At 40.7% G+C, this 24,393-nt stretch overlaps 1 protein-coding gene across 7 annotated transcripts in view; it reads right to left on the bottom strand.

The window, feature by feature from the left end:
- Positions 1 to 24,393, bottom strand: part of SBF2 (SET binding factor 2) — a 523,890-nt gene that overhangs the window by 59,595 nt on the left and 439,902 nt on the right. For 5 of the 7 annotated variants that reach the window (XM_070073459.1, XM_008266103.4, XM_070073429.1 and 2 more), the window contains 5 exons: positions 20,924 to 21,069; positions 18,330 to 18,528; positions 5,365 to 5,561; positions 1,790 to 1,927; positions 824 to 919 (listed from right to left, as the gene is read on the bottom strand). In XM_070073459.1, coding sequence (XP_069929560.1) covers positions 824 to 919; positions 1,790 to 1,927; positions 5,365 to 5,561; positions 18,330 to 18,528; positions 20,924 to 21,069 — 776 coding nt within the window. The remainder of the gene's footprint in view (positions 1 to 823; positions 920 to 1,789; positions 1,928 to 5,364; positions 5,562 to 18,329; positions 18,529 to 20,923; positions 21,070 to 24,393) is intronic. The other 2 variants (XM_002708809.5, XM_070073440.1) reach the window with 1 other exon arrangement.

Here is a 24,393-nt window from a genome sequence, read left to right as displayed (position 1 = left end):
TCAATATGAAAAAAGAAATATCTAACAAATAGCTGCTTACACATGCAGGGGCTATTCTGGGAAAGAAGTTTCCCATTACTGATGAGGTTTTAAGCAGAATCAGGATCACCTACCCAGTATGTTTTCAAGGGGTTTCAGTGTTATATGGGAATCAGAGGAAGAGTTTAAGAATCCAGGATTCCATTGTGAAGCAGTGGGACTTTACAATCAAAACACCTGTTCTAGAATTGCCTCTGCAGAGGAAAAGAATCTCACATAAAGTTCAAGAGACAATACAGACCACCTTTTGGACTTTAAAAGAGCAAATATACTTAGTCTTTCTCTATTTCCTCATGATAGCAGCAATGGCCCAGAGGGAAAAAAGAGAAACCTGCATAACTTTATGTAATCCTCCAAACTAGTAATTCAGAGCTCATGAGTAAAAACAACAGGCTTTGGAGGTGCTGGTTTGTGTTGGATACCATTGAGTTTCCTAAGGTGTTTATGCTTTCTGTGATCAATTTTTCTACCTTGTCAACCTGGAGTATCAGGGAGTTCTCCCAAGGTAGATTCATCATTTAGACATGCTCTTCTCACCTCCTCTGCTCCCAAACTCATCAGTGTGTAGACATCAACAGCTTATTATAACTCTTGTCCTATGAGGCTAAACTCATCATGCTAGAAATAGATTTGACCATTCATTTACAGACGGGTAACGACGAACAATTTGAACCATAATCAGTTGATTTAAAATACCTACTATCTAGAATTTTTTTTTTTTTTTTTTTTTTTTTTTTGCTTTTTATCTGTACCAGTGCTCAGTTATAAAAGCAATCTTACTAACCTCCTCGAGCAAAGCTATTGGATGGGTTTACATCCAAGTGTCCTGGCACTACCTGCTTAAGCACAGTGGACATTCTTGAAGTCCTCCTTTCAGTCCCTAAAGTCAGCCAAAAAGAAAAACAAACAAAAATCATGTTGTTTGGGTTAACATTACTCAAATGACAAAAAGTTATCTTCATGTGTAGCATGTCTAATTGCTGCCAAACATTGTAGTTTTTAAGTACCCAAAGCTTTATTAGAGATAACAAGGCAATGTTATTATTGCACCAGAGATAACACACACTTACAAGATTACAGAGAGTTAGGTTTGGCAAGTGCAATCAGAGAATTTAATGATAAATGAAGCAAGGCATGCATGGTGTTACTTTACAAGAAAAGCCACTTTCTGCTTATGTTGAGCTAATTCAAATAGCTGATTAAGCCAAAGAGACCAACTTCTCAAGTCACATGCTCCTGTGTCTAACACATTAGGGTTACCTCTACATGAACCCTCTTGGGGGTTCCATCACATGATAACTGAAACAGAATATTAGTACAAGTCTTAATGGCTTCATCCAAATCTCATGAAAACAAACTGTACTGAAAATCATAAAAGACTGTAGAAATTTTTAGAATTTCTAATAAATGGATGATTCTCATATATATTTAGCAAACATGTTCAACTTGTACATTCAACTTTATATTAATAAAGTCTAAATAAAATATATTCTGCAGGAAAAACAATGAGTGAATATTTTCAACAACTTCTTTCTTATTACTGTATTAAAAAGAAAATAATCAAATCTCCACATTTGGTTACTATTTACTAGACATTAATTGTGGTACTCTGATTTGATGTAAAATGAGTTACAGTTATAGCCCTACAGGGTAAAATTTTTACTGGGAAAAAAGCTACACAAACTAAGAATAGATCTATAGTATATAGATTACAGTAGTTGTCAAGAAGGAAATTATTGTCAAATCTTACCTGGAGACAGAGCAAGTGCTGGCCTGACAGTAAGGGTGCTGTTGCCTCGGAGTTTCTGATGGACAGAAACTGCACTCAGCAAGGCTTGCAAGTACTTTTCCTGTTCTATGCTACTGGAAGATTCTAAGGAGGTAGGAGCTATAAAAGGAAAACATATTGAATAAAACAAACTCTTTGTTAATAAACATACATATGTATTTATATGTTTATTCTTTATTTTATTTTATTTTTTAATTTTCTTACCTTTTTTATTTATACAAAGTGAACAAATCACATGTATTTCATATAAACAGATTTTAGGAGCACAGTGATGCTTCCCACTCTACCCTTCTTCTGCCTTCTTTCCTTTCAATCTTTACATAGTGTGTTTATTTTATTTTATTTAACTTTTATTTAATGAATATAAATTTCCAAAGTACAGCTTATGGATTACAATAGCTCCCCCCCCCCCATAACTTCCCTCCACCCGCAACCAGTCTTTAAGTCATCACACCCTAATAGAAACCAGCCCACTTAAAGCCTCAGTCTGTTAAATGGGTAATCCTCTGATTTAGTTTCACCATACCTACCTCTCTGTTGCTTCATCATCATCATCATCCCAGAAATAGCTCAAAAACAAGCACAGTGCTCTCCTTCCAAGCACAGGTGTACCTTCTCATTATCCAAGAAACTCAAAATGAAAACTCATCAACAATAACATCTCCTCGATGGCGTCCCTCAGTAGTGTTCTATGCTACTGTTTAGGAACAGAGGATGGAGTGGGTTCCCTTGGCATGCCATAATGGGTAGAGGTGAGGATTTCTCAATATCAATAGTTTTATTCTAATTCTCTCACATAGCCTAAGAAGGAACATGAGCTTGTAAGGATACCTTGGGGAAGTGTGGAGGAAGATGGCAAGCAAACAGATGCAAATACACTAGATTTCCTGGTCCGTTTATTTTTTTTATTTTTATTTTTATTTTTTTGACAGGCAGAGTGGACAGTGAGAGAGAGACAGAGAGAAAGGTTTTCCTTTGCTGTTGGTTCACCCTCCAATGGCCGCCGCGGCTGGTGCACCGCGCTGATCCGATGGCAGGAGCCAGGTGCTTCTCCTGGTCTCCCATGGGGTGCAGGGCCCAAGCACTTGGGTCATCCTCCACTGCACTCCCTGGCCACAGCAGAGAGCTGGCCTGGAAAAGGGGCAACCGGGACAGAATCCGGCGCCCCGACTGAGACTAGAACCCAGTGTGCCGGCGCCACAAGGCGGAGGATTAGCCTAGTGAGCCACGGCGCCGGCCTCCTGGTCCGTTTAAAAGAGGGCAAAATGAATGCACACATGGAAACAATTTTAAGAGCAAGTTTGGGTTGGAGGGAATGTGAGTGTGGTTTATGTACAGCAAAGCAGAACTCACTGAAACTCACCCAGGCACTTTAAAGAGCAATTAGGGGCCGACTCACTAGAAGGGCAATAGATCTTAATAAATTTTCTTTTTTTTTATTATTTTTTTTTTGACAGGCAGAATGGACAGTGAGAGAGAGAGACAGAGAGAAAGGTCTTCCTTTGCCGTTGGTTCACCCTCCAATGGCCACCACGGCTGGCGCGCTGCGACTGGCGCACCGCGCTGATCCGATGGCAGGAGCCAGGAGCCAGGTGCTTTTCCTGGTCTCCCATGGGGTGCAGGGCCCAAGCACTTGGGCCATCCTCCACTGCACTCCCTGGCCACAGCAGAGAGCTGGCCTGGAAGAGGGGCGGCCTGGAAGAGGGGCAACCGGGACAGAATCCAGCGCCCCAACCGGGACTAGAACCCAGTGTGCCGGCGCCGCTAGGCGGAGGATTAGCCTAGTGAGCCGTGGCGCCGGCCCAATTTTCTTATAACCGAAACAGAAAATATTTAGTATTATTATTTTTTATCAATTTTAAGATGCCATCATATTTCATAAACCTTAAGATGTGATCAATTATAACAGGCACCATTACTTTAGGTATACAGTAAAATCTCTGCCTTTTATTTATTTATTTTAAAGATTTTTATTTGAGAGGGAGAGCTAGAGAGAGAGGCAGAGACAGAGAGACAGAGAGACAGAGAGAGAGAGAGAGAGAGAGAGAGAGAGAATGAGATCTTGATCTGCTGGGTTCACTCCCCAGCAGACCTGCTGCAATGGCTGGACCTGGGCCAATCTGAAGCCAGGAGCCAGAAGCTTCTTCTGGGACTCCCATGCAGGTGCAGGGGTCCAAGCACTTGGGCCATTTTCCACTGCTTTCCCAGGCCACAGCAGAGAGCTGGATCAGAAGAGGAGCAGCCAGGACACAAACTGGTGCCCATATGGGATGCTGGAAATGCAGACAGAGGCTTAGCCTACCATGCTGCAGTGTAGGCCCCAAATTTCTGCCTTTTAAACTATGAAAATGTTTTTTTCTGGTCACATTAATTGTAAGAGGTATCCTGACTTTAAAGACTATAATGTGAACAAATGTATGAGTTAAAAAACAGTAAATTTATATTACCTTAAAAATCACAAAATGGGAATATATTTCACGTTTTTCCCATTATAAGCTCAGAGATATGCTCATGAGTGCTCTGGAAATGTTATTTTATGTAACTCTCACGTGTGTGTGTTCTCTCACACACACAATGTGCTTTGCAGGACTCCTCCAGGCAGAACAGTTAAAAGCCGATTTCCTTCCATTACACCAATGCTGAGTCTCCAAGCCAGGTGTAACAATACAGCATTGTGTGAGTTGCTCTCAGTCAACTGAATGACCAAAGACACACTGGGCAACTTTTAGAAGGGAACTTTCGGGAGGATAAAGAAGAGATCTCAAAAGCATATGATTATACCTGCAGAACTACAGACTTTAAATTCACTTCACTTCCAAAGGGGAAAATATGCAACCATCCCCAACCTGGACCTGGTATCTCAGTGGCCCACTGTTTAATTTTATGAGCATCTATTATGAGCAAAAAGCTATGAGAAAGGTCAGCAAAATATAGCTCCTGGCTTCCAGATCTCAGACATGGTATTCACAAATACCTTCAGAAAAGGGATAATAGCACTTATTTTCCTAGCTTTCTAAAAATGTCTTTTTTTTGAGATCTCCTAAAGCAGCATTTTGGTTATTTGGTTGCGGTTGCTGCTGCTGCTGCTGCTGCTGCTGCTGCGTGCGTGCGTGTGTGTGTGTGAGAGAGAGAGAGAGAGAAAGGGGTGAGGGGGAGGGGGAGGGAATGAATTTGAAGGAATGAGACAGGATATCTTATTTGGCACAGAATTCCTGCTTGTCTCTGAAGCTGTTAAATGTATCTGGATGCTTCCCAGAGGAAAGGAAAAGGAATAGTATAATCTAGTTTCCATCTAGATGGATACCCTAGGTTGCTGGAATGCAAACAGCCTAGATTCAAAGACTTAACTGTATTAATTTGTGTAGATCAAACATCAAGTAAGATGTCAAATTCAAGGTGGTGTCACACACTGCCTAGCTCTTGTGTAAGCTGTACATGTTGGTGAAAGGGCACAACCAGCATTCCCAGTTTTCTTGCGTTATTTTAGGAAAACTCTTAAGTGAAAGGGCCATAATTATATGTAGAGAGATGCTTACCAGCCTGAGGGGAGTTCTGGGATTTGAAGAGACCAACAACTCCCTTGCCATGGAATCCTCCAGCTCGGAGGAGCAGAGTACCACTTCTTGAGTTCTTCCAACATACAACAGGCAGGCGATTGTGTCGATAGCAGCGTGCTACTCTTGGTAAACTACTGTCCTGTACAGCTTGAGGTATGACTAAAAGGCCAGGATAGCTTTGGGGATATGGAAAGAAGACAAGGAATGGAGAGAGAGAATATAAAAATATGAGTATCATAGAATTAGTAATTTCCTGACTCATATTGGTTGAGGGGCAAGACATATGAGTATATCTCAAATATGTGACTTATTTTTAATTTTCAATTCTTCAGGGGCTGAGAAGAAAAGGCCTCGATGGTAAAAATGGTACAGTTATCCACCGATCTGCAGTCAGTTTTCAAATTGTTCAGACTTGTGCTGAACAATCCAAGCTAAGAAACTACACATGTAGAATTAATATTTGGGTAAACTGAATACTTTCCTTGCCTTACATACCACTTTTTTTCCAAAGTAAGACTGTATAAATTAATGCCAACTTTATAAGAATAAGTTAAACTATCAACAATCACAGACCACTGAAATGACCCCAGAGGATGGAACCCATCAACACAGACTTCCTGAGACAGGGAAAGAACTAAAAATCACAACCAAAGGATGCTTTGAATGGGGAAATGCTTACATGCAAAACTTAGCTTAGATATTTTATTAGCATTACATGTTGCTATTTAAAAATTAATTCAAAAATTATAGGACTGATGACAGCAAAAATAAAAACTAAGAATACCTTGTTTCATAGACTAGTAAGTACAAAAGTCAATAGGCAGGTTTCAGTCATATCTTTAGTTTATTTAGAAACATTACAGTAATGATATTTCATATTTATAAGGTCCCAATCACTGATCTCATCTCTTTGGTGATCAAAAAACTGTGGTAAAAGATACTTAACATAAAATTTATCATTTTTAAAAAATAATTATTTATTTATTTGAAAGGCAGAATTACAGAGAGGTAGAGGCAGAGAGAGAGTTCTCCCTTTCGCTGATTCATTCCCTAAATGGCCACAACAGCCAGAGCTGCGCAGATTCGAAGCCAGGAGCCGGGGACTTCTTCCAGGTTTCCTTGTGGCTACAGGGGCCTAAGGACTTGAAACACCTTCAACTGCTTTCCCAGGCTATAGCAGAGAGCTGGATTAGAATTGGAGCAGCCTGGACTCAAACTGGCGACCATATGGAATGCCAGCACTGCAGGCGGTGGCTTTATTTTTTATTTTATTTTATTTTATTTTATTTTATTTTATTTTATTTTATTTTATTTTATTTATTTTTTGACAGGCAGAGTGGACAGTGAGAGAGAGAGAGACAGAGAGAAAGGTCTTCCTTTTGCCATTGGTTCACCCTCCAATGGCCGCGGCCGGCACACTATGGCTGGCGCACCGCACTGATCCAATGGCAGGAGCCAGGTGCTTACCCTGGTCTCCCATGGGGTGCAGGGCCCAAGCACTTGGGCCATCCTCCACTGCCTTCCCCGGGCCACAGCAGAGAGCTGGCCTGGAAGAGGAGCAACCGGCGCCCTGACTGGGACTAGAACCCGGTGTGCCGGCGCCGCAAGACAGAGGATTAGCCTAGTGAGCCGCGATGCCGGCCCAGGCGATGGCTTTATCCACTACACCACAGCACCAGCCCCTCATGCTATCTTTTTGAAGTGTACAAGTCAGTGGCATTAAATACATTCACAAAGTTATGCAACCACCACCAGTATCCATTTCCAGAATTTCTAAGTCCTTATCTTTATATAAACCATTGCTGAGAGAGGAGAGGAATCCAATTTATAGTCAAGTAGACCATAATCTTCAACTACTTTAGTGAATGCCAATTTAACCTTCTGTATTTACTCAATGATAGCTTTGGAAGCATTCTGAAAGCATAGAACCTTGGTGCTCTATGAGGCTGAGGCTTGTATTTTTCTAACACTGAAAACTGATGAGAAGACCAAGCTGCAGACACAATCTCTCAAGAAGGCTGGAAAAGCAGTCTCATGATTTGAACCTTCAGTTTTTAACTTCACTTTAATATCTATTTTCCTGTGCTACTGACACAATGATAATGTGTATAACATAAGGGGGTAATGTCTACTGGCTCCAGGAGCTGCTTCAATAACTAGCAAAGAACCAGCACACTCCTTCACTTGTGTCTTCTCCTCCCACTGGACATGAGTTCCATGGACCATGCTCTCTTACACACAAGATCCAAGGCTCTGCTGGTCCCAGACTTGGGCTTCAGGGACAGCTGGAGAGCCCCTGGCACTGGGGCAAGCAGTGCTGAGCCTGAAGAGCAGGAGAGGCCGCTCTCAGTACCAGTCTTAAACAGTAATGAAAGGCACCAAAGTAAAGCTCACGAGGTAGTCTGGGCTTCAGAAGCTGCTGTGCAAACTTCCTAGTCAAGAGTAATTCACATGCATATGCTCAAAGCATCAACTAACTTACACAAAAATAAATCCATGTCATACCAACCATGTGAAGAAATGAACCATTACCAACCAACTAAGAAGATCCACTCACGTCTCCTCCCAATCACTATTTCTCCCCTCCGTTTAAGGTTACCACTAAACTGACTGTTAACAACGCCAATGAGTTTTGCCCATTTAAAAATTCTAGATAAAAGGAACCAAGAGAATTTATTATTTTGTGTCTGGTTTCTTTTGCTCAACATCTTGTCTGTGGGATCCACCCAAGTTACTGTGTTTAGTTTGTTCACTTTCATTACAGTATAGAATTCCACCATGTGATTCTACTACCACTTATTTATCTATTCTACTGCTGTTGATCTTGAGTAGTTTCTAGCATTTTATTTTAAGAATAGTGTTGTTGGGGCCGGCACTGTGGTACAGCGGGTTGATGCCCTAGCCTGAAGTGCCGGCATCCCATGTGGGCGCCGGTTCTAGTCCCAGCTGCTTCTCCTCCCATCCAGCTCTCTGCTGTGGCCTGGGAAAGCAGAAGATGGCCCAAGTCCTTGGGCCCCTGTGCCCACATGGGAGACCTGGAAGAAGCTCCTGGCTCCTGGCTTTGGACTGGCACAGGCCTGGCCGTTGCGGCCATCTGGGGAGTGTACCAGAGGATGGAAGACCTCTCTCTGTAACTCTTTCAAATAAATAAAATAAATCTTAAAAAAAAAAAAAAGAATAATGTTGTCAGGATGGACATCTGGCATAGTGGTTAAGGCACACCTTGGGGATGCTTGTATCCCATACTGTAGTGCCTCGATTTAAATCCCAGCTCTGCTCCAGATTCCAGCTTCCTATTAATGTGTACCCTAAGAGGCAACAGGTTATGGCTTATGTACTTATGTTTCTGCCACTCACACAACAAGACTCAAATTGAATTCCTGGCTCCTAGCTTTGGCCTGGCCTAGTATGGGCTGTGGCATTTGGAGAGTGAGCCAGCAGAGGGGGTATCTCTTCCATATTAAAAAACTAGAAAGGGCTGGCGCTGTGGCATAATAGGAAATGCTGTCGCCTGCAGTACCAGCATCCCATATGGGTACCAGTTTGAGTTCTGGCTGCTCCACTTCCCATCCAGCTCTGTGATGGCCTGGGAAAGCAGTAGAAGATGGCCCAAGTCCTTGGGCCCCTGCACCCACATAGGAGACCTAGAAGAAGCTCCTGGCTCCTGGCTTTGGATCGGCCTAGCTCCAGCCATTGCGGTCATTTGGGGAGTGAACCAGTAAGTGGAGGACTTCTCTTTCTCTCTCTGCAACTCTGTATTTAAAATAAAATAAATAAAATCTTTAAAAAAAGAAAAAATTAGAAATCATAAACATATATAAGAAATGTTTTTCTGTATATAATGACCTTATTACATATTTTTCAAAATCCTTTTAATGTGGTAAGTAAATTATGCTAGTTGATTTTCAAATGTGAAATGTTCTGTATTCCTACTTGGTTTTAATGAGTGGATCTTTTGTCATCCTTGTTACTAATAATTCTTTTTGAAAAAGGCATAATTTATTTATTTATTTATTTAAAAGGCAAAGGGACAGACAGTGAAGGAGAGACAGACAGAAAGAGAAATCTTCCATCCACTCTTCAAATGGCTTCACAGCCAGGTTAGGGCAAGGCTGAAGCCAGGGAGCCACAAACTCTATTCTGGTCTTCACATGGGTGGCAGGGTCCTAGAAGCACTTGAGCTATCCTCTACTGCCTTCCAAGGTGTATTAGCAGCAAGCTGTACTGGAAGCTGAGTAGCCTGGACTTAAACCAGCAATCCACATGTCACAGGCAGTAGCTTGACCAGTTATGCCACAACATCTCCTGAACTAATAATGCTTTTTAAAGTCTACTTTGATATTTATATACTGACAATAGCATTTTTAAGGTAGTTGTGCATAGTATTTTCTCTATCCTTTTACTTCCTACCTTTTTATATAAATTTTTGCATGTTAGCTATATCCCTTAAAAGTAGCAGAAAGCTTAAAGAAAAAAAACCATGATAATCTATTTCAGTTAATCAGAGCACTGAATCAATTTTCAGTTAACAAATTATTCATATATTTCAACTTAAATCTTCCCTCCTACTACATGCATTTCATTGTCCCATCTGTTCTGTTTTTCCTTTGCTAACCTTTCTTGCCTTATTTTGGATTATTTTTATTATTCCATTTTCTTCTTTCCAATAGTCTGATGAATGTCTATGATTTTATACCACCATAAACACTTTATATAAAAAGGGTTCTAGGGGCTGGCTCCATGGTGCAGTGGATTAATCCTCTGCCTGCAGCATCAGCATCCCATATGGGCGCTAGTTCTAGTCCTGGCTGCCTCTCTTCCAATCCAGCTCTCTGCTATGGCCTGGGAAAAGCAGTAGAAGACAGCCCAAGTGCTGGGCCCCTGCACTCGCATGGGAGACTGGGAAGAAGCATCTGACTCCTGGCTTCAATTGGTGCAGCTCTGGCCATTGTGGCCATCTGGGGAGTGAACCAACAAATGAAGACCTTTTTCTCTGTCTCTCTCTCTCACTGTCTGTAACTCTACCTCTCAAATAAATAAATAAATAAATAAAAGGTTCTAACAAATCATCTATTAAATTTTTATTTGTTTCTGGAAGACCGAATTGATAAATGAGGTCTGTTTTCTCACTGGTAGGCATAAATTTGATAGAAAGTTACTCCAATAGCAGGATAATCATACCTCAACAATACTACTTACACTTACCTACAAGAATGACAGAATCCCAAGAAAATTACTGCATTTAAAATTAAGGGTTTCAACTTTTTAGTACTTGGTGCAAACTGTTTATTGGGCCATAGTCTCAAACCATATTCCAAACCTGTTCCTCCAGTTTCAAATTGGAATTTGTAAACTTAAACTGTCATTTAAAACAACACATCTATAATTCTTTAAGAATGGCAGGGTTGAACCTAATAGTAACATTAAGACAACTTACTTTCTTTTTAAAGATTTATTTATTTATTTGAAAGTCAGAGTTAGAGTTAGAGGTAGAGTTAGAGTTAGAGAGAGAGAGAGAGAGAGAGAACAAGGGAGAGAGATCTTCCATGCACTGGTTCATTCTCCAGATGGCTGCAACTGCCTGCTGCTTGGGGCTGGGCCAGACTGAAGCCAGGAGCCAGGAGCTTCTTCCAGGTCTCCCAAGTGGGTGCAAGGGCCCAAGCACTTGAGTCATCTTCCGTTTCTTTTCCCAGGCCATTAGCAGGGAGTTAGATCATTAGTGGAGCAACTAGGACTCAAAGCTGGGGCCCATATGGGATGCTGGTGCCAGAGGCAGCAGCTTTACCTGCTATGCCATAGTGCCAGCTCCAGACAATTTCTAAAGTATGTACAAGGATTGAATTAAGATGGCAGAGCAGGGAGGAAGCTTGCTGCTCTAGTCTAGTGAAGTAACACCTTGACACTAGGGACTCCATTTTGGAGCACCTGAAACTCCATCTTGAGAAAGCACCCTCCCCGCCCACTGTGAGACTCTGGTCTGAAACTATGAAACACTCGGACAATAGCAGTACACTACATCACACCTGGAAAACTGCATCACACTTGACAAAGCACAGAAACCCCCAGCATGATCGCTCAAGCTTGGAGGCAGATAGGCTACACTTGGGTTAATGATAAAAACATAATTTGCCTATGTTCTACATATCATTTAAACCAATACCTGGATTAATGTCAATATTATAATTGAAATTGTTAAGATTATAACTAGTCTTGTTAAGATTATAATTGATATTAGTTTCACATAGGTTTTAGCTTGACCCTGGTAACCATGTATGCCCCTCCCAATTTTGTGTTTTTTGTCTTTACAAACCGTGTTGCTTTGCGCTTCGGGGTTGAGAGTTCATTAGGGCATGAGCGCACTCTCCAGCAATGGCAATAAAGGACTTTCAAATTTTATCAATGTGTGGTGCTCCATTGTTTGCACTTGTTCAGGTACAACATTTTGGAGGCCCCAGCGAGATCCAGAGACCACCTCTGGGAAGATCTCACTCCAATCCTTCCAGGTTGGTGCTCTGGCCATAGGGAAGGTGCCCCCTGATGATGTCCCAGGGCCCTGTGTACTAATTCACTGACCTGGGAGGCTCGATTCGACCTCTTCACTGACCAATTGGCCTCGGGTCCTCTGGTAAGTTGACTCTTGTTTTCTGGTGGAGCCTTCTGGGTACTGGAGGTCTAACGAGACGCCAATCCAGTCTCCATTCTAGAGACTAGGTCTGGTTAAAGAAATGCCTTTCCTGGATATAATGGTTTCTGTTCCTGTTTTGTGGCCACTTTCTGATGTACTGTCTGCATTCATAATCCCATGAGGTAAATTTTTTTCCCTATCCTGCCTGTCTCCTTTATTCCCTTGTCTTTGGAGTCTCTTTGTCCCTTCCATTGAGCATGGGCTCTGCTCAGTCTAAGGGGACACCTTTTCAGTGTATGTTCAAAAATTTCTCTTTTAAATCTAGAAAGATTGCTGCCTTAAAAATTGCTTTGTAACGTGGCAAAGTTTTGTGGCTTGTGTTTTTATAGATCTGGATGAAAAATAACAATGGGTGATCAGCTCTGATGTGGATTTTTCAATCTTTGGTTTATGTCGGTGATGTCTAGCTGGAGTTTTATAAAAAGACTAAAATTCCATGTAAATGTAATTTTGACCTTAATTCAGTTAAAGATATGATATAATAACAACATTGTAAGTCACTAGGTGTAACTGCTAAATATAAATTGGGTAAAGGTAAATGAGATAAATGTGTCTAACAAAAATGTTTTCATAAGAGTCCATATATAAAAAATAATTCAAGACTAGTTAAAAAGTAACAAAGATTAAAATTTGATATGTTATCTTATTTTAAAAAATGTCAATTTACAGATTTTAAAGGATTATTTCAATATAAATCAAGAAATCAGCAGATAAAAAGGGGTCACAAGTATAAAACTGTTCTTGGTAAGGAAGGTTAAGAAAGAGGTTTAAAAAACAGGTTTGGGGCCGGCACTGTGGTGCTGCAGGTTGACGCCCTGGCCTGAAGTGCTGGCATCCCATGTGGGTGCCCGTTCTAGTCCCGGCTGCTTTTCTTTCCATCCAGCTCTCTGCTATGACCTGGGAAAGCAGAAGATGGCCCAAGTCACTGGGCCCCTGCACCCATGTGGGAGACTTGGAAGAAGCTCTTGGCTCTTGGGATTGGATTGGCACAGCTCCAGCCATTACGGCCAATTGGGGCGTGAACCAGTGGATGGAAGACCTCTCTCTCTCTCTCTCTCTCTCTCTGCCTCTCCTCTCTCTGTGTAATCTGATTTTCAAATAAATAAATGAATCTTTAAAAAAAAAAAGATTTAAGTTGGAGGAAGACATTAAAAAAACAAGTTTAAGTTGCAAAAGGTGTGAGAAAGTCACAAAAGGTAATGAAAAATTTTCTGGATACAAAAGCTATTAATTAAAATCTGATTCTCTGTTAAAACAATGAGGTTTTATAATACATATATGTTAGTAAATATTTTAAAATAATCTTTAAAATCTATTAAAATAATATCTCCTTTTAATAGTTTTTATTTAATTGATGACTCTGGCAATTTTCTAACTGGATCCAGTAAGCTCTCTTCTCTTTCCTAGTTCTGACTCTGTTAAAATTGTTCCAAGTTATGGGATGATTCCATGTGCTTACATATTTATGGATTTTATTTCCCATTTTAGTGACAAAGAAACATCAACTTTGTATCCTACTGATGTTCTCTGTCTCTCCTTAAATTCTGATTGCTTAAAAACAGCTGTGTTAAAAGCTGGTTTGGCTAAATATATACTCATTCTAAACCATTTAAATGATCACTTTGTAACACTAATAAAATCTGGTCTAAATCAATACTCCTCATAAAAATGTCCAGAAGCTACAAAAGTCTAATAATTTTGTTGTATTATTAGTCACAATGGTTGCCTTAATGAAAAAAAGGTCCAGAGGACTAAAAAGGGATACATGTTTAACAAAATCTTACAGGTACTTTTTTTTTTCTTTCTTTTCTTTTCTTTTTTTTTTTTTTTGATGAGCAACGCACTGTGCCTCCTGTTTCTTTCTTTCTTTTTTATTTGATAGACAGAGTTAGACAGCGAGAGAGTGAGAGACAGAGAGAAAGGTCTTCCTCCTGTGGGTTCACTCCCCAAATGGCTGCTACGGCCGGAACTATGCCAATCTGAAGCCAGGAGCCAGGTACTTCCTCCTGGTCTCCGATGCGGGTGCAGGAGTCCAAGCACTTGGGCCATCCTCCACTGTACTCCCGGGCCACAGCAGAGAGCTGTACTGGAAGAGGAGCAAACGAGACTAGAACCCGGCGCCCATATGAGATGCTGGCGCCGCAGGCAGAGGATTAACCAAGCGAGCCATGGCGCCGGCCCCTACAGGTACTTTCTAAAATACTGTGTGGAGTAAACAAGTGACTCTTCTTGTTGGTTAATAAGTTTTATAATTTTAACCATGGCTATTTAAAGCCTTTTGTCATTTGCAGTTTTGTATTTTCCTCTAAACACTAAAAATCAGAATTACTGCTCATAAAAATTAAAACATTGTTGGTTCTGTGTTTAAACGTGTCCTCTTTTAGGTTTCAAAGGCTTTCTTTTTCCTACCTTTATTATATTCAGTACTTTGGTATGGCTCTACAAATAGATAAAGTCAAAGTTTAACAAGTTCCAACTAAAAAAAATATGGTTATTTCAGTTTACTAAAAACAAAAAGCAATCTAATTAATTGGTAATTTAAACAGTTAAAGATCTTAAAAAGCTGTTATTAAGGCTGTTTTATTGTTCTATTCTGTAATGTATGTTATGTGTTATATGTGTACATATTATATGTCTATTATATGTTTATTAAGAGCTCTTTTAATTGACTTATAGAAATAAGATTGCTCATAAATTTAAACTACTTAGTCAATTCAAAATACATTTTTGGTTCACCTAATCTAAATAAACCTCTGTATCAGGTGTCATCTGGGGAGTGAACCAGTGGATGGAAGACCTCTCTCTACCTCTCTCTGTAACTCTTTCAAATAAATAAAATAAATCTTAAAAAAAGATTATAATTGATATTAGTTTCACATAGGTTTTAGGTTAGCTTGACCCCAGTAACCATTTTTCCTCCCTGATCCTAGCAACCATGTACTTCCCTTCCGATTTTGTGGTTTTTGCCTTTATAAACACTGTTGCTTTGGACTTTGGGGTCAAGAGTTCTTTAGGGTATGAGTCCAATCTCTGCCACCTGCAATAAAGGACCATCAAATTTTATCAATGTGTGATACTCCTTTGTTTGCACTAGCTCAGGTACAACACTAGAAGATAGTTTTAAAAATTGGAGAGAGTACAGTCTCAGGGAAGAGTTAGGGCGAAAACAGCAGAAGAAACTGCATGCAAATTGGAGGGACACAATGGAGGGCGAAGACACACACAACTCAGGACCCCAGTAGGGGAGAGCCTCCACACCAGTGTTGGAGAGTGAGGTGAGATCAGACTACAGCAGCCCAAGCCACTGGCAAAGAAGCTGCAGGAAGTGCTTAGAGGGAATCCAGCTTGGAGCCCCACGGGGGACAGTGCGCCTGCCAAACTTGAGTAGAAAAAACAAAGCGGGGTGCACATTTTCTCTCTCCCTGATCACACTGCAATGGCATCCTGTAACAAGCTGATAGAGGGCAGGCGCCATTTTGGACATACGTAACAGCTGTGCTAGCTCGTGTCCATGCCCAGCAACCAGCCAAGCAGAGACTCCTGGGGTTGGTGGGAACAGACAGGGGGCTGGGTGCTCGTGAGTGTGGGAATCCTTTGTTGTGTACTGGGACTGTGAAAACACCGAGGCTGTGTGGGAGGACTTGGGGTGTGGCTGGGACATTGGGCAGTCACTGAGGGAGGCTCCACATGATCAGTGCTCCCTGGTTACCTGACAAGTGACACTGCTGGGGAATTTGAAGTTACAATGAAGACTGCACAGAGCCTTGTGGCAGAGTGGACAAATAATATACCCACTGGGGCTAGCATCCAGGCACTGGGCTTCTTTGAGGAGAGGAACTCAGCTGAGTCTACACCAACAGACAAGAACAAACCTCTCCTCATATTAAAAAAAAAAAAAAAAAAAAAAAAAAAAAGAGGAGATTCATTGCACCAAACTTGGGTGTGTTACCGCAGACATGCCCTTCACCCTGGAGCACAGAACAGAACTCCTTGGCCACAGCCACCACATACCTCTAGGTATTCCCTGAAAGCAGACACTCCACTAATCTATGCATAGTCCAAAGATAAAAGCTACCATAGTGGAAAAAACAAAGAAACCACCACAAATGCCAAATCACAAATGCACCAATTCGAGAAACAAGAATAAGGAAAACAACATGATGCCCCCAAAAGAACAAAACACTTTAATACTAGATTGTAAAGATGATGAGATTGAAGAAATGCCAGAAATGGAATTCAAAAAATTGATCATAGGATTACTTAGAGGTAATCAGAAGCAAATGTATGAACTAATGAAATACTTAATGACATGAAAGAAAATTTCTTCCACAAAATTAAGCTCTTAAAGAGAAATCAAAATGATTTGAATAATCCTTGTCTTGATTGTTGAGGAATAGTTGTTATTTCTTTTCTCCAATCTATTTGTTGAACTCTTTACTTAACATAGAATTAATCATATGTGTATAAAGCCAATTGAAAATAGATCTCAGTAAAAAATAATAGTGCGAATAAGAGAGGTAAGAGGAAGTCTGCAACTGTAAAGCTGTAAAGTCCTGCATATATTCCTACGAACTTACTTCTAAGGGTACAGCTTAAAAACTTGCCATAGGACCCCAAATCCCATTAAACTGGGTGGTAAAAATACCATCTTAAAGTGTTAAAGTGAGCACATTAAGTGTTAAGGTGATCACATAGATAGGATTAAGTGTTAAAATGTTTATATAAATAAGATCAAGGGTCTGGTAATAATAATAGAATTAAAAAGGAGAGAATGTTCCAACATGGGAAGCAGTCCACAGAGCAGACTCATAGAATGATAATCACTTTAAATAGCACTCTGGACTTAGAATGAGCCCTTAAGGCATTCTGATCTGGTAGAAAAGCCCATGAGAGCATTTCAGGCATGGAAAGCCAAGACACTGTGGCAAACAAATAACCTACATGAAGGATCTCTGTGAGCAAGATCCCAGTGGAAAGAAGGGGCCATCAAAGAAGGATGTACTTTTCTCTGAAAGGGGGAGAGAACTTCCATTTTGCTTATGGCCTTGTCTAAATATTGACAGAGATTGTGGATTCCATAGCCTTGGCAGCTCATGTCAAGAGCCTTGGGTGATCACTGACATCATACATAAGAGTGTTAATTGTTAAATTAACAACAGGAACCATTGTGCACTTCTCATGCAGGACTTTGTCCTCAATGAGTTGTATTATGAGAATTAACTATAAAATTTGTTCTCAAACATTTGTGTGTGTGTCAATTGTTGAAATCTTTACTTAGTATAGAGTTGGTCTTCTGTTTGTAAAGTTAATTGAAAATGAATCTTAATGGAGAATGGGACTGAGATTGGGAGGGCGGGCATGGTGGGGAGAATCACTATATTCCTAAAGTTGTACTTATTAAATAAAAGGTTTCTTTGGAGAAAAAAAAAAAAAAACAAAGTATGTACAAGGCTTCCAATTTATAGTGGTCTATTTAATCAAAGCAGGAATTTATAAATGCAAAGACAGCAACTTATCTGGAAATCAAAGTGACTAAACATTTTTAGTTCTAGAAAATATATATTTACATAGGTTAAGCATGAAACATTTGAAAAACAGTAAGAGATGACAAGGATAAAAAAGAAAATGAGTTCATGTAGTTTCTTTTAAGCAATATTCCTTTGAAAATATTCTAATTAGACAATAAAAGAAAGCCTTGCCTATACCTGGACCTGTAAATTATAGCCAGTGGGCCCAAACTGGCTATGCTCATTCATTTCCTTACTGTCTATACATTGCTTCTGGGGAAGAGTTAAGTAGTTTCAACAAGAGACCCATGGCTCACATACGGAAAATATTTACTATCTGGTCTTTTACAGAAAAAGTGTGTGGACCTCTGGCCTTTAAGCATAGTTTCACCTTGCCCATCAGCTTGGGCAATTGCTATTCTTACTGTATGTTCCCTGTAGGCATGCTAGCAAAGGGGCAAAGTGGAAAGAGAAAGGCAACCAAGGGAAATTCATAAAGGGGACAAAGAACTTGGATTTTTTTGCCTTTTAACTCAACAAGAACACTTTTCAGTGATGTAGCTGTTCTTCTGAGAATGCTGATAAGATCAGCTTGCTCATGCTGTAAGCAAGTATCTTAAATAAACATATCCCTGGAGATATTTTTTATTTTCTGGCATTTTTATGTGTCTCTAGTGAGTAACAGCTCACTCAAGACTCAAATGGGAAAAAAGGAAAGAAATTCTCATTTTAGCGCCCCCCAACAGACTTACCTTCGGCATAGTGAATACATCCTGTTGGAGGCAGTGATTCGAAAATACTCTGGTTTAGAACGAGAAGAGCTGCCACTTATGGTTCCCAAACCTAAACGCTGATAATCTCTAAAACAAGCTTTTTCCACTAACTGTTCCATTGTAGACTTCTCTGAGGCTTTCAAGGTGGTGCTTGTGGGAAGTTCACTCTCATCTGAAACTGATGACAGAGACAGGTTTTGAAGAAGCGATCAAAATAACAGGTTAAAAACTTTTTAGAAAGGATCCTCAAAGAGGGGTTTATATTAGGGCTTTTGATTGTTATGTATATCATAAAATAAATCATATAACATCAATGAAGAACCATATTCAAATAAACAGAAAACAGTAATAGGAGATGAAATATCAGTAATAACTAAAACTCTCATTTAAATGATTTAAAAAACAATATAATTTTGAATTAATCATCCATATTTTCTGTTTCAATCAAGCTTGCTCATTTATGCCAGAAGACAGTGATCTCTATTTAGGACCTTATAAAAATACCCACACTTGGTCAGAGCTAACCTATTGGTAACGTTTATCTTTAATATGATCACTATACAATCTTTTTTTTTTTTTTTTTTTTTTGACAGGCAGAGTGGACAGTGAGAGAGAGAGACAGAGAGAAAGGTCTTCCTTTGCCGTTGGTTCACCCTCCAATGGCCGCCGCGGCTGGTGCGCTGCGGCCAGCGCACCGCGCTGATCCGATGGCAGGAGCCAGGAGCCAGGTGCTTTTCCTGGTCTCCCATGGGGTACAGGGCCCAAGCACCTGGGCCATCCTCCACTGCACTCCCTGGCCACAGCAGAGAGCTGGCCTGGAAGAGGGGCAACCGGGACAGAATCTGGCGCCCCAACCGGGACTAGAACCTGGTGTGCCGGCGCCGCTAGGCGGAGGATTAGCCTAGTGAGCCGCGGCGCCGGCCCCACTATACAATCTTATCACCCAGGTTTCAGCTATTTTTCAGAGCATAAACTTTTATTAGGAATTTCTAGATTAATCAGAAGTCACCAGAAGGAAAAAAATCTTTTCTTAGAGCAATATAAATTACAGTCTTTTTCTTGGAAATATTTCTGCTGGAGGAAGTGGTGTTCACGGGAAATTCCCTCACAGTTTTGCAATCACAGGTTACAGACTCCCTGAATATTTTAGATGTGGAAGAATTTACTTAATAATCAAATATTTCAGGGAGTATTTAAAAAATGAAATTCCTAATTTGTACTGTGTGTTCTAATTTAAAAGAAATTCCAGGTTGGAAAATGTCCTAATTTACTTTCTTATTTATTTTTAAGGTGATAGAAGTCAAATCAAACTTTTGAAGTTTTTAGACACATACTCAAATTAATATGCAAGGGAATGCTATAGCTTTCTCCCATTTAAAGAGAAAGAACAATCTAACATTAGTATTGCTACAAATATAAAACTGTGTTTTAACTTGTGAACTTCACAATACAATATAATCAGATACCAGTAAGCATTTCTTTTTCAGAGGAGCAGAGAATATTACTCAATTTGATCTCTCAGAGGAACAACTATCATAGAATACTAGTTTTTGTCCTGTGAAATCATGAAAGCTTTGAACTTGAAGAGTCAATAGTGATGGGTAGCACTGGTACTTGTATGGTTTTACCCAGGACTGAGAAGGCCAGGATTCCAACATATGGTCACTTCAGCACGTAATGGTAGATCTTCTCATGGCCCCCAAACACAAGCTTGTATGCACACATTCTCATACAGGGCATGCGTACTTACATTCAGTCACTGAGGTTCTTTGTCCTAGCAAACTGAGCTGGAGACTTTGTACCCAGTCTGCTCCTTAAAGATGATTTTTTTTTCCCTAAAATGTTGTTGTAAGTAGCAGCAGTTGCTGCCTCTAAGATCCTGAGAAGGAACAGAGTAGAAGGGCACTCTGCTTCCCATTAGATCTCATTCTCTGTGGTGCTAATTACATAGCACACTCAATACTGGGGTTAAGAATAGGTAACTACCATTCAAGAACACACTTTGCTACTGGTTGGTTTTTACAGCTAGCTTCCCAACTGAGCAGTATCTTAAAATTCTGTCCTTTTAAGAAGTTAGCTGGTAGTTTTTTTCCCTTTTAAGAAGTTAGCTGGTAGTTTTTACTTGAGAATTCCTTCATCTTAGGTCTCCATTTTGTTTAAGAATACCCACCAAAACTCAAATTACCACAATCTAAATATTCAACTTTAAATACTCACTGTTCTTCTTCTCTTATTCTGTAAGAGTAAGATGCAGTAAATTATCCTATACCTGTATATATTCTCTATAATTTCCCATGCAGTGGCATTTCCTTCTTTTTCCCTTTTATGAGACCCACACAAAATGGCCAAAATATAGATTTAGTAACGGGGAAGCATAATTTAACAAAATCTTATCTGAACAATGGAATATTGAAAAAATAATTATTTTCCAGTTTCAAGAAGCTGACAAGTACTTCCAAGCTTCCAATGCGATCTAGGTATTTGTGAGTCAAGGTTTAAATCAACTATGTCTTAGTTTCATAAAGAAGAAAGAGTGAAGTTGAACCATAAAGGAAGCACGAATTCTTACGTACCAGAAATGTCATCTTCTTCATTCCATCCTGGACGATTTACTCTCTCTTCCACAATTGTCCCTGTCCTCCTTTTCAATAAATACTGTCGCCCAATTGTCATTTTTCCTGCCCTTTTGGCACCTTTTACTATTGTTTTTGAGAAAGTGCTATAAGTAATAAAACCAGAAAGAATATCAATTTAATATAAAGGCACCACTTAAACTTTTGACATCCACATAGCTCAAATGGTTTCTTCTCTATTTCCACAACCATTACCATTGTCCAGACTTTCATTAAATCTCTGCTTCTTTAGTTTTTTTTTTTTTTTTTGGTATGGCAGTGGACTAATTTCCTATAAAAGGCCTTTGTCTGTCATCGAGACACTGCTTTAGGCAAAAAGTACATGAACCTAAAGTGGGACACAAACTACTTATTACCCTGAAGTTAAAATCCTGAGTTTGGCTTTCTGGTCAAGCATGCCTGAACCCATTCTGTTTATCATAGCACTGCCTCTGCAGTTTCCACGATCATGCTTTAGAAGCCCTCCCATATGGAAAGTCAGTCTGCTGCCCATATTTCCACTAAGTCAAGCTCTTTCTACTAACTCACAGGTCATATGACAATCATAGTTGGCAACACCTTCATTTCTTAAATGCATTAGGTGTGTATGGGTGGTATTCTGCCTCTTACAGAAAAAGAATAATACAGGACCAGGCTGTGGTACAGCTGGCTAAGCTGCCACTTGCAACACTGGATCCCATACTGGAGCATGGGGTGGAGTCCTGGTTGGTCTGATTCCTATCCAGCTTCCTACCAACACACCTGGGGAAGCAGTGGAAGACGGCCCAAGAACTTGCATCCCTGCCACCCATGTGGGAGACCTGGATGGACTTTCTGGCTCCTGGCTTCAGCCTGGCCAAGCCCTGACTGTTGCAGCCATTTGGGGAGTGAGCCAGCAGATATCTCTCTCTCTCTGTTACTCTGCTTTTCAAATAAGTAAAATAAACCTTAAAAAAATGGTAATACAATTTCCTCTTTGAGGAGAAAAATAAGAAATGGAGAATCCTTCAGCTTTAATTAAATGTAAACTAGGATGTAAATCACTTGGAGCTAAAAATACTTTATTCAAACAGTTCACCCTTTTTTTGCTGGCAGAAAATGTGGCACACGGTAGTTGTAACTCAGAGAATTAAACAGGGCCTATTCCCTGACTAATTAGATGGAAGTGAAGATTTTGATAAGATTCTCTAGATTGTGCTCTTTTCTTCCACAGCAATCAAAACTGTTGTTCTGTTTTTTTTTTTTCCCTAATTTGGTAATAAGTGAAAAGGATTCTTTTATCATCAGTTTTAACAGACCTTATCTTTAGTCTCCTGCATGGTAAACCTGAAAGATACAAACATGTTTTACAGTTTTATTTAATTATTTGAAAGGCAGAGAGAGATATCGAGATTGATCCTCTGTCCTGTGGTTCATTCCCAAAATGCCTGAAACAGCTCGTGTTGGCCCATGTTGAAGCCAGGGGCCTGAAACTACATTTGGGTCTTCCACATATGTGGTGGGGAACCAAGTCTTTGCATCATCTTCTGATGCCTCTGAAGCACATTAGCAGCAAGCTGGATTGGTAGTGGAGGTGGGACTCAATTCCAGGTACTTCAATATGGATGTGGGCATCCCAAACAGCAAGCAGCTTAACCCACTGTGTACTCCTGTAACATGTTTCAGATAATTGCTGGGAATCATAAAATATTGATATTTCACAAGTTAAACATATTGTAAATCACTTTAGATGCAACAAACTCAATGGATTTTTTTTTTATTTTTTTTCTCCAGCTAGCTCTCAAGGCAATTGTTAAAAAAATTTAAGTGATTTTTTTTTAATTTTGAGAGGAGGAGAGAAAGATGTGTATACACACACACACACACACACATACATTAATATATAAATGGTGTGAGGGAGGAAAGAGACAAACAGGGAGCACTCCCATCTAATGGTTAACTCCCCAAATGTTTCCAACAGCCAGGGTTGGGGCTACATCCAGGAGCCAGTTGGCAATCCAGGTTTCTCACATGGGTGGCCAGGAGGCAACTACTAGGGCCATCACTAATGCCTCCTGGGATCTGCATTACCAGGAAGCTGGAATTAGGAACTGAAGTTAAGTATTGAATCCAGACACTCTGATATGGGATGTGGCTACTTAAACCACCAGGCCAAATGTCCATACTTCAATTCTTAAAATTTTAAAATTTTACACAACAGACCGGATACTGACATTTTTTCTGAAGGCTTCTAAGCCTGAAACATCATATGAAGTTATTTTTTAAAAAAGATTTACTTATTTATTTGAAAGGCAGTGTTACAGAGGCAGAGCTAGAGAGGGAGAGGGAGGGGGAGGGGGAGGGAGGAGAGTGGGAGGGGGAGGGGAGAGAGGGAGGGTGAGGGTGAGGAAGAGGGTGAGGGAGAGGGGGAGGAATAGGGAGAGGTGAGGGAGGGAGAGGGGAGAGGGAGAGGGAGGGAGGGAGGGGGAGGGAGAGGGGAGAGGGAGAGGGAGGGAGAGGAGGGAGAGGAGGGAGAGGGAGGGAGAGAGGGAAGGAGAGGAGGAGGGAGGGAGGAGGAGGGAGAGGGAGGGAGGAGGAGGGAGAGGGAGGGAGAGGGGGAAGGAGAGGAAGAGGGAGAGGGGGAAGGAGAGGGAGAGAGGGGGAAGGAGAGGAAGAGGGAGAGGGGGAAGGAGAGGGAGAGAGAGGGGGAAGGAGAGGGAGAGGCAGAGGGAGAGGGGGAAGGAGAGGGAGGGAGAGGGAGGGAGAGGAGGAGGGAGAGGGGGAAGGAGAGGGAGAGGGGAGGGAGAGAAGGAGAGATGGAGCGAGAAGAAGAGGTCTTCCATCTGCTGGTTTACTCCCCATATGGCTGTAACGGCCAGAGCTGGGCAGATCCAGAGCCAGCAGCCTGGAGCTTCTTCCAGGTCTCCCATGTGGGTGTAAGGGCTCAAGGACTTGGGCCATGTTCTGCTGCTTTCCCAGGCACATTAGCAAGGAGCTGGACCAGAAGTGGAGTAGCCAGGACTGGAACAGGTGCCCATATGGGATGCTGGCATTGCAGGTGGTGGCTTTACCAGCTACGCCACAGAGCCAGTCCTATGTCACTCCACTGAAGGTGGGAAAAGGAACCTCATAGACTCCTCTGTGTGTCTACAGTACTAAGACAAGATACTTGGCTCACTGAAGTAAATCCTTAGGAAGCTATTCATGTACCAGCATATCATATTTGGGTATTCATGGTCTCCTTGGCTTATGAGGTAATACAGCAGGCTAGCTATGCAATCAAGAAATATCATACTGTATGGAACCTCAAATCTTTCAAAATTCCCAACCTACACCACTTATAGGCAAAGGAAAAGCCTTTTATCCAAAGTCTGCGAGGCTTTCTCTCCTTAATATATAATTTATATTGATAGATGCTTAAATTCAAGATGAGTAATGGTAAATGACAAATT

Source organism: Oryctolagus cuniculus, chromosome 1 (assembly GCF_964237555.1).
Source record: "Oryctolagus cuniculus chromosome 1, mOryCun1.1, whole genome shotgun sequence".
Classification (NCBI taxonomy): Eukaryota; Metazoa; Chordata; class Mammalia; order Lagomorpha; family Leporidae; genus Oryctolagus; species Oryctolagus cuniculus.
This window is presented reverse-complemented; position numbering and strand designations above follow the sequence as displayed.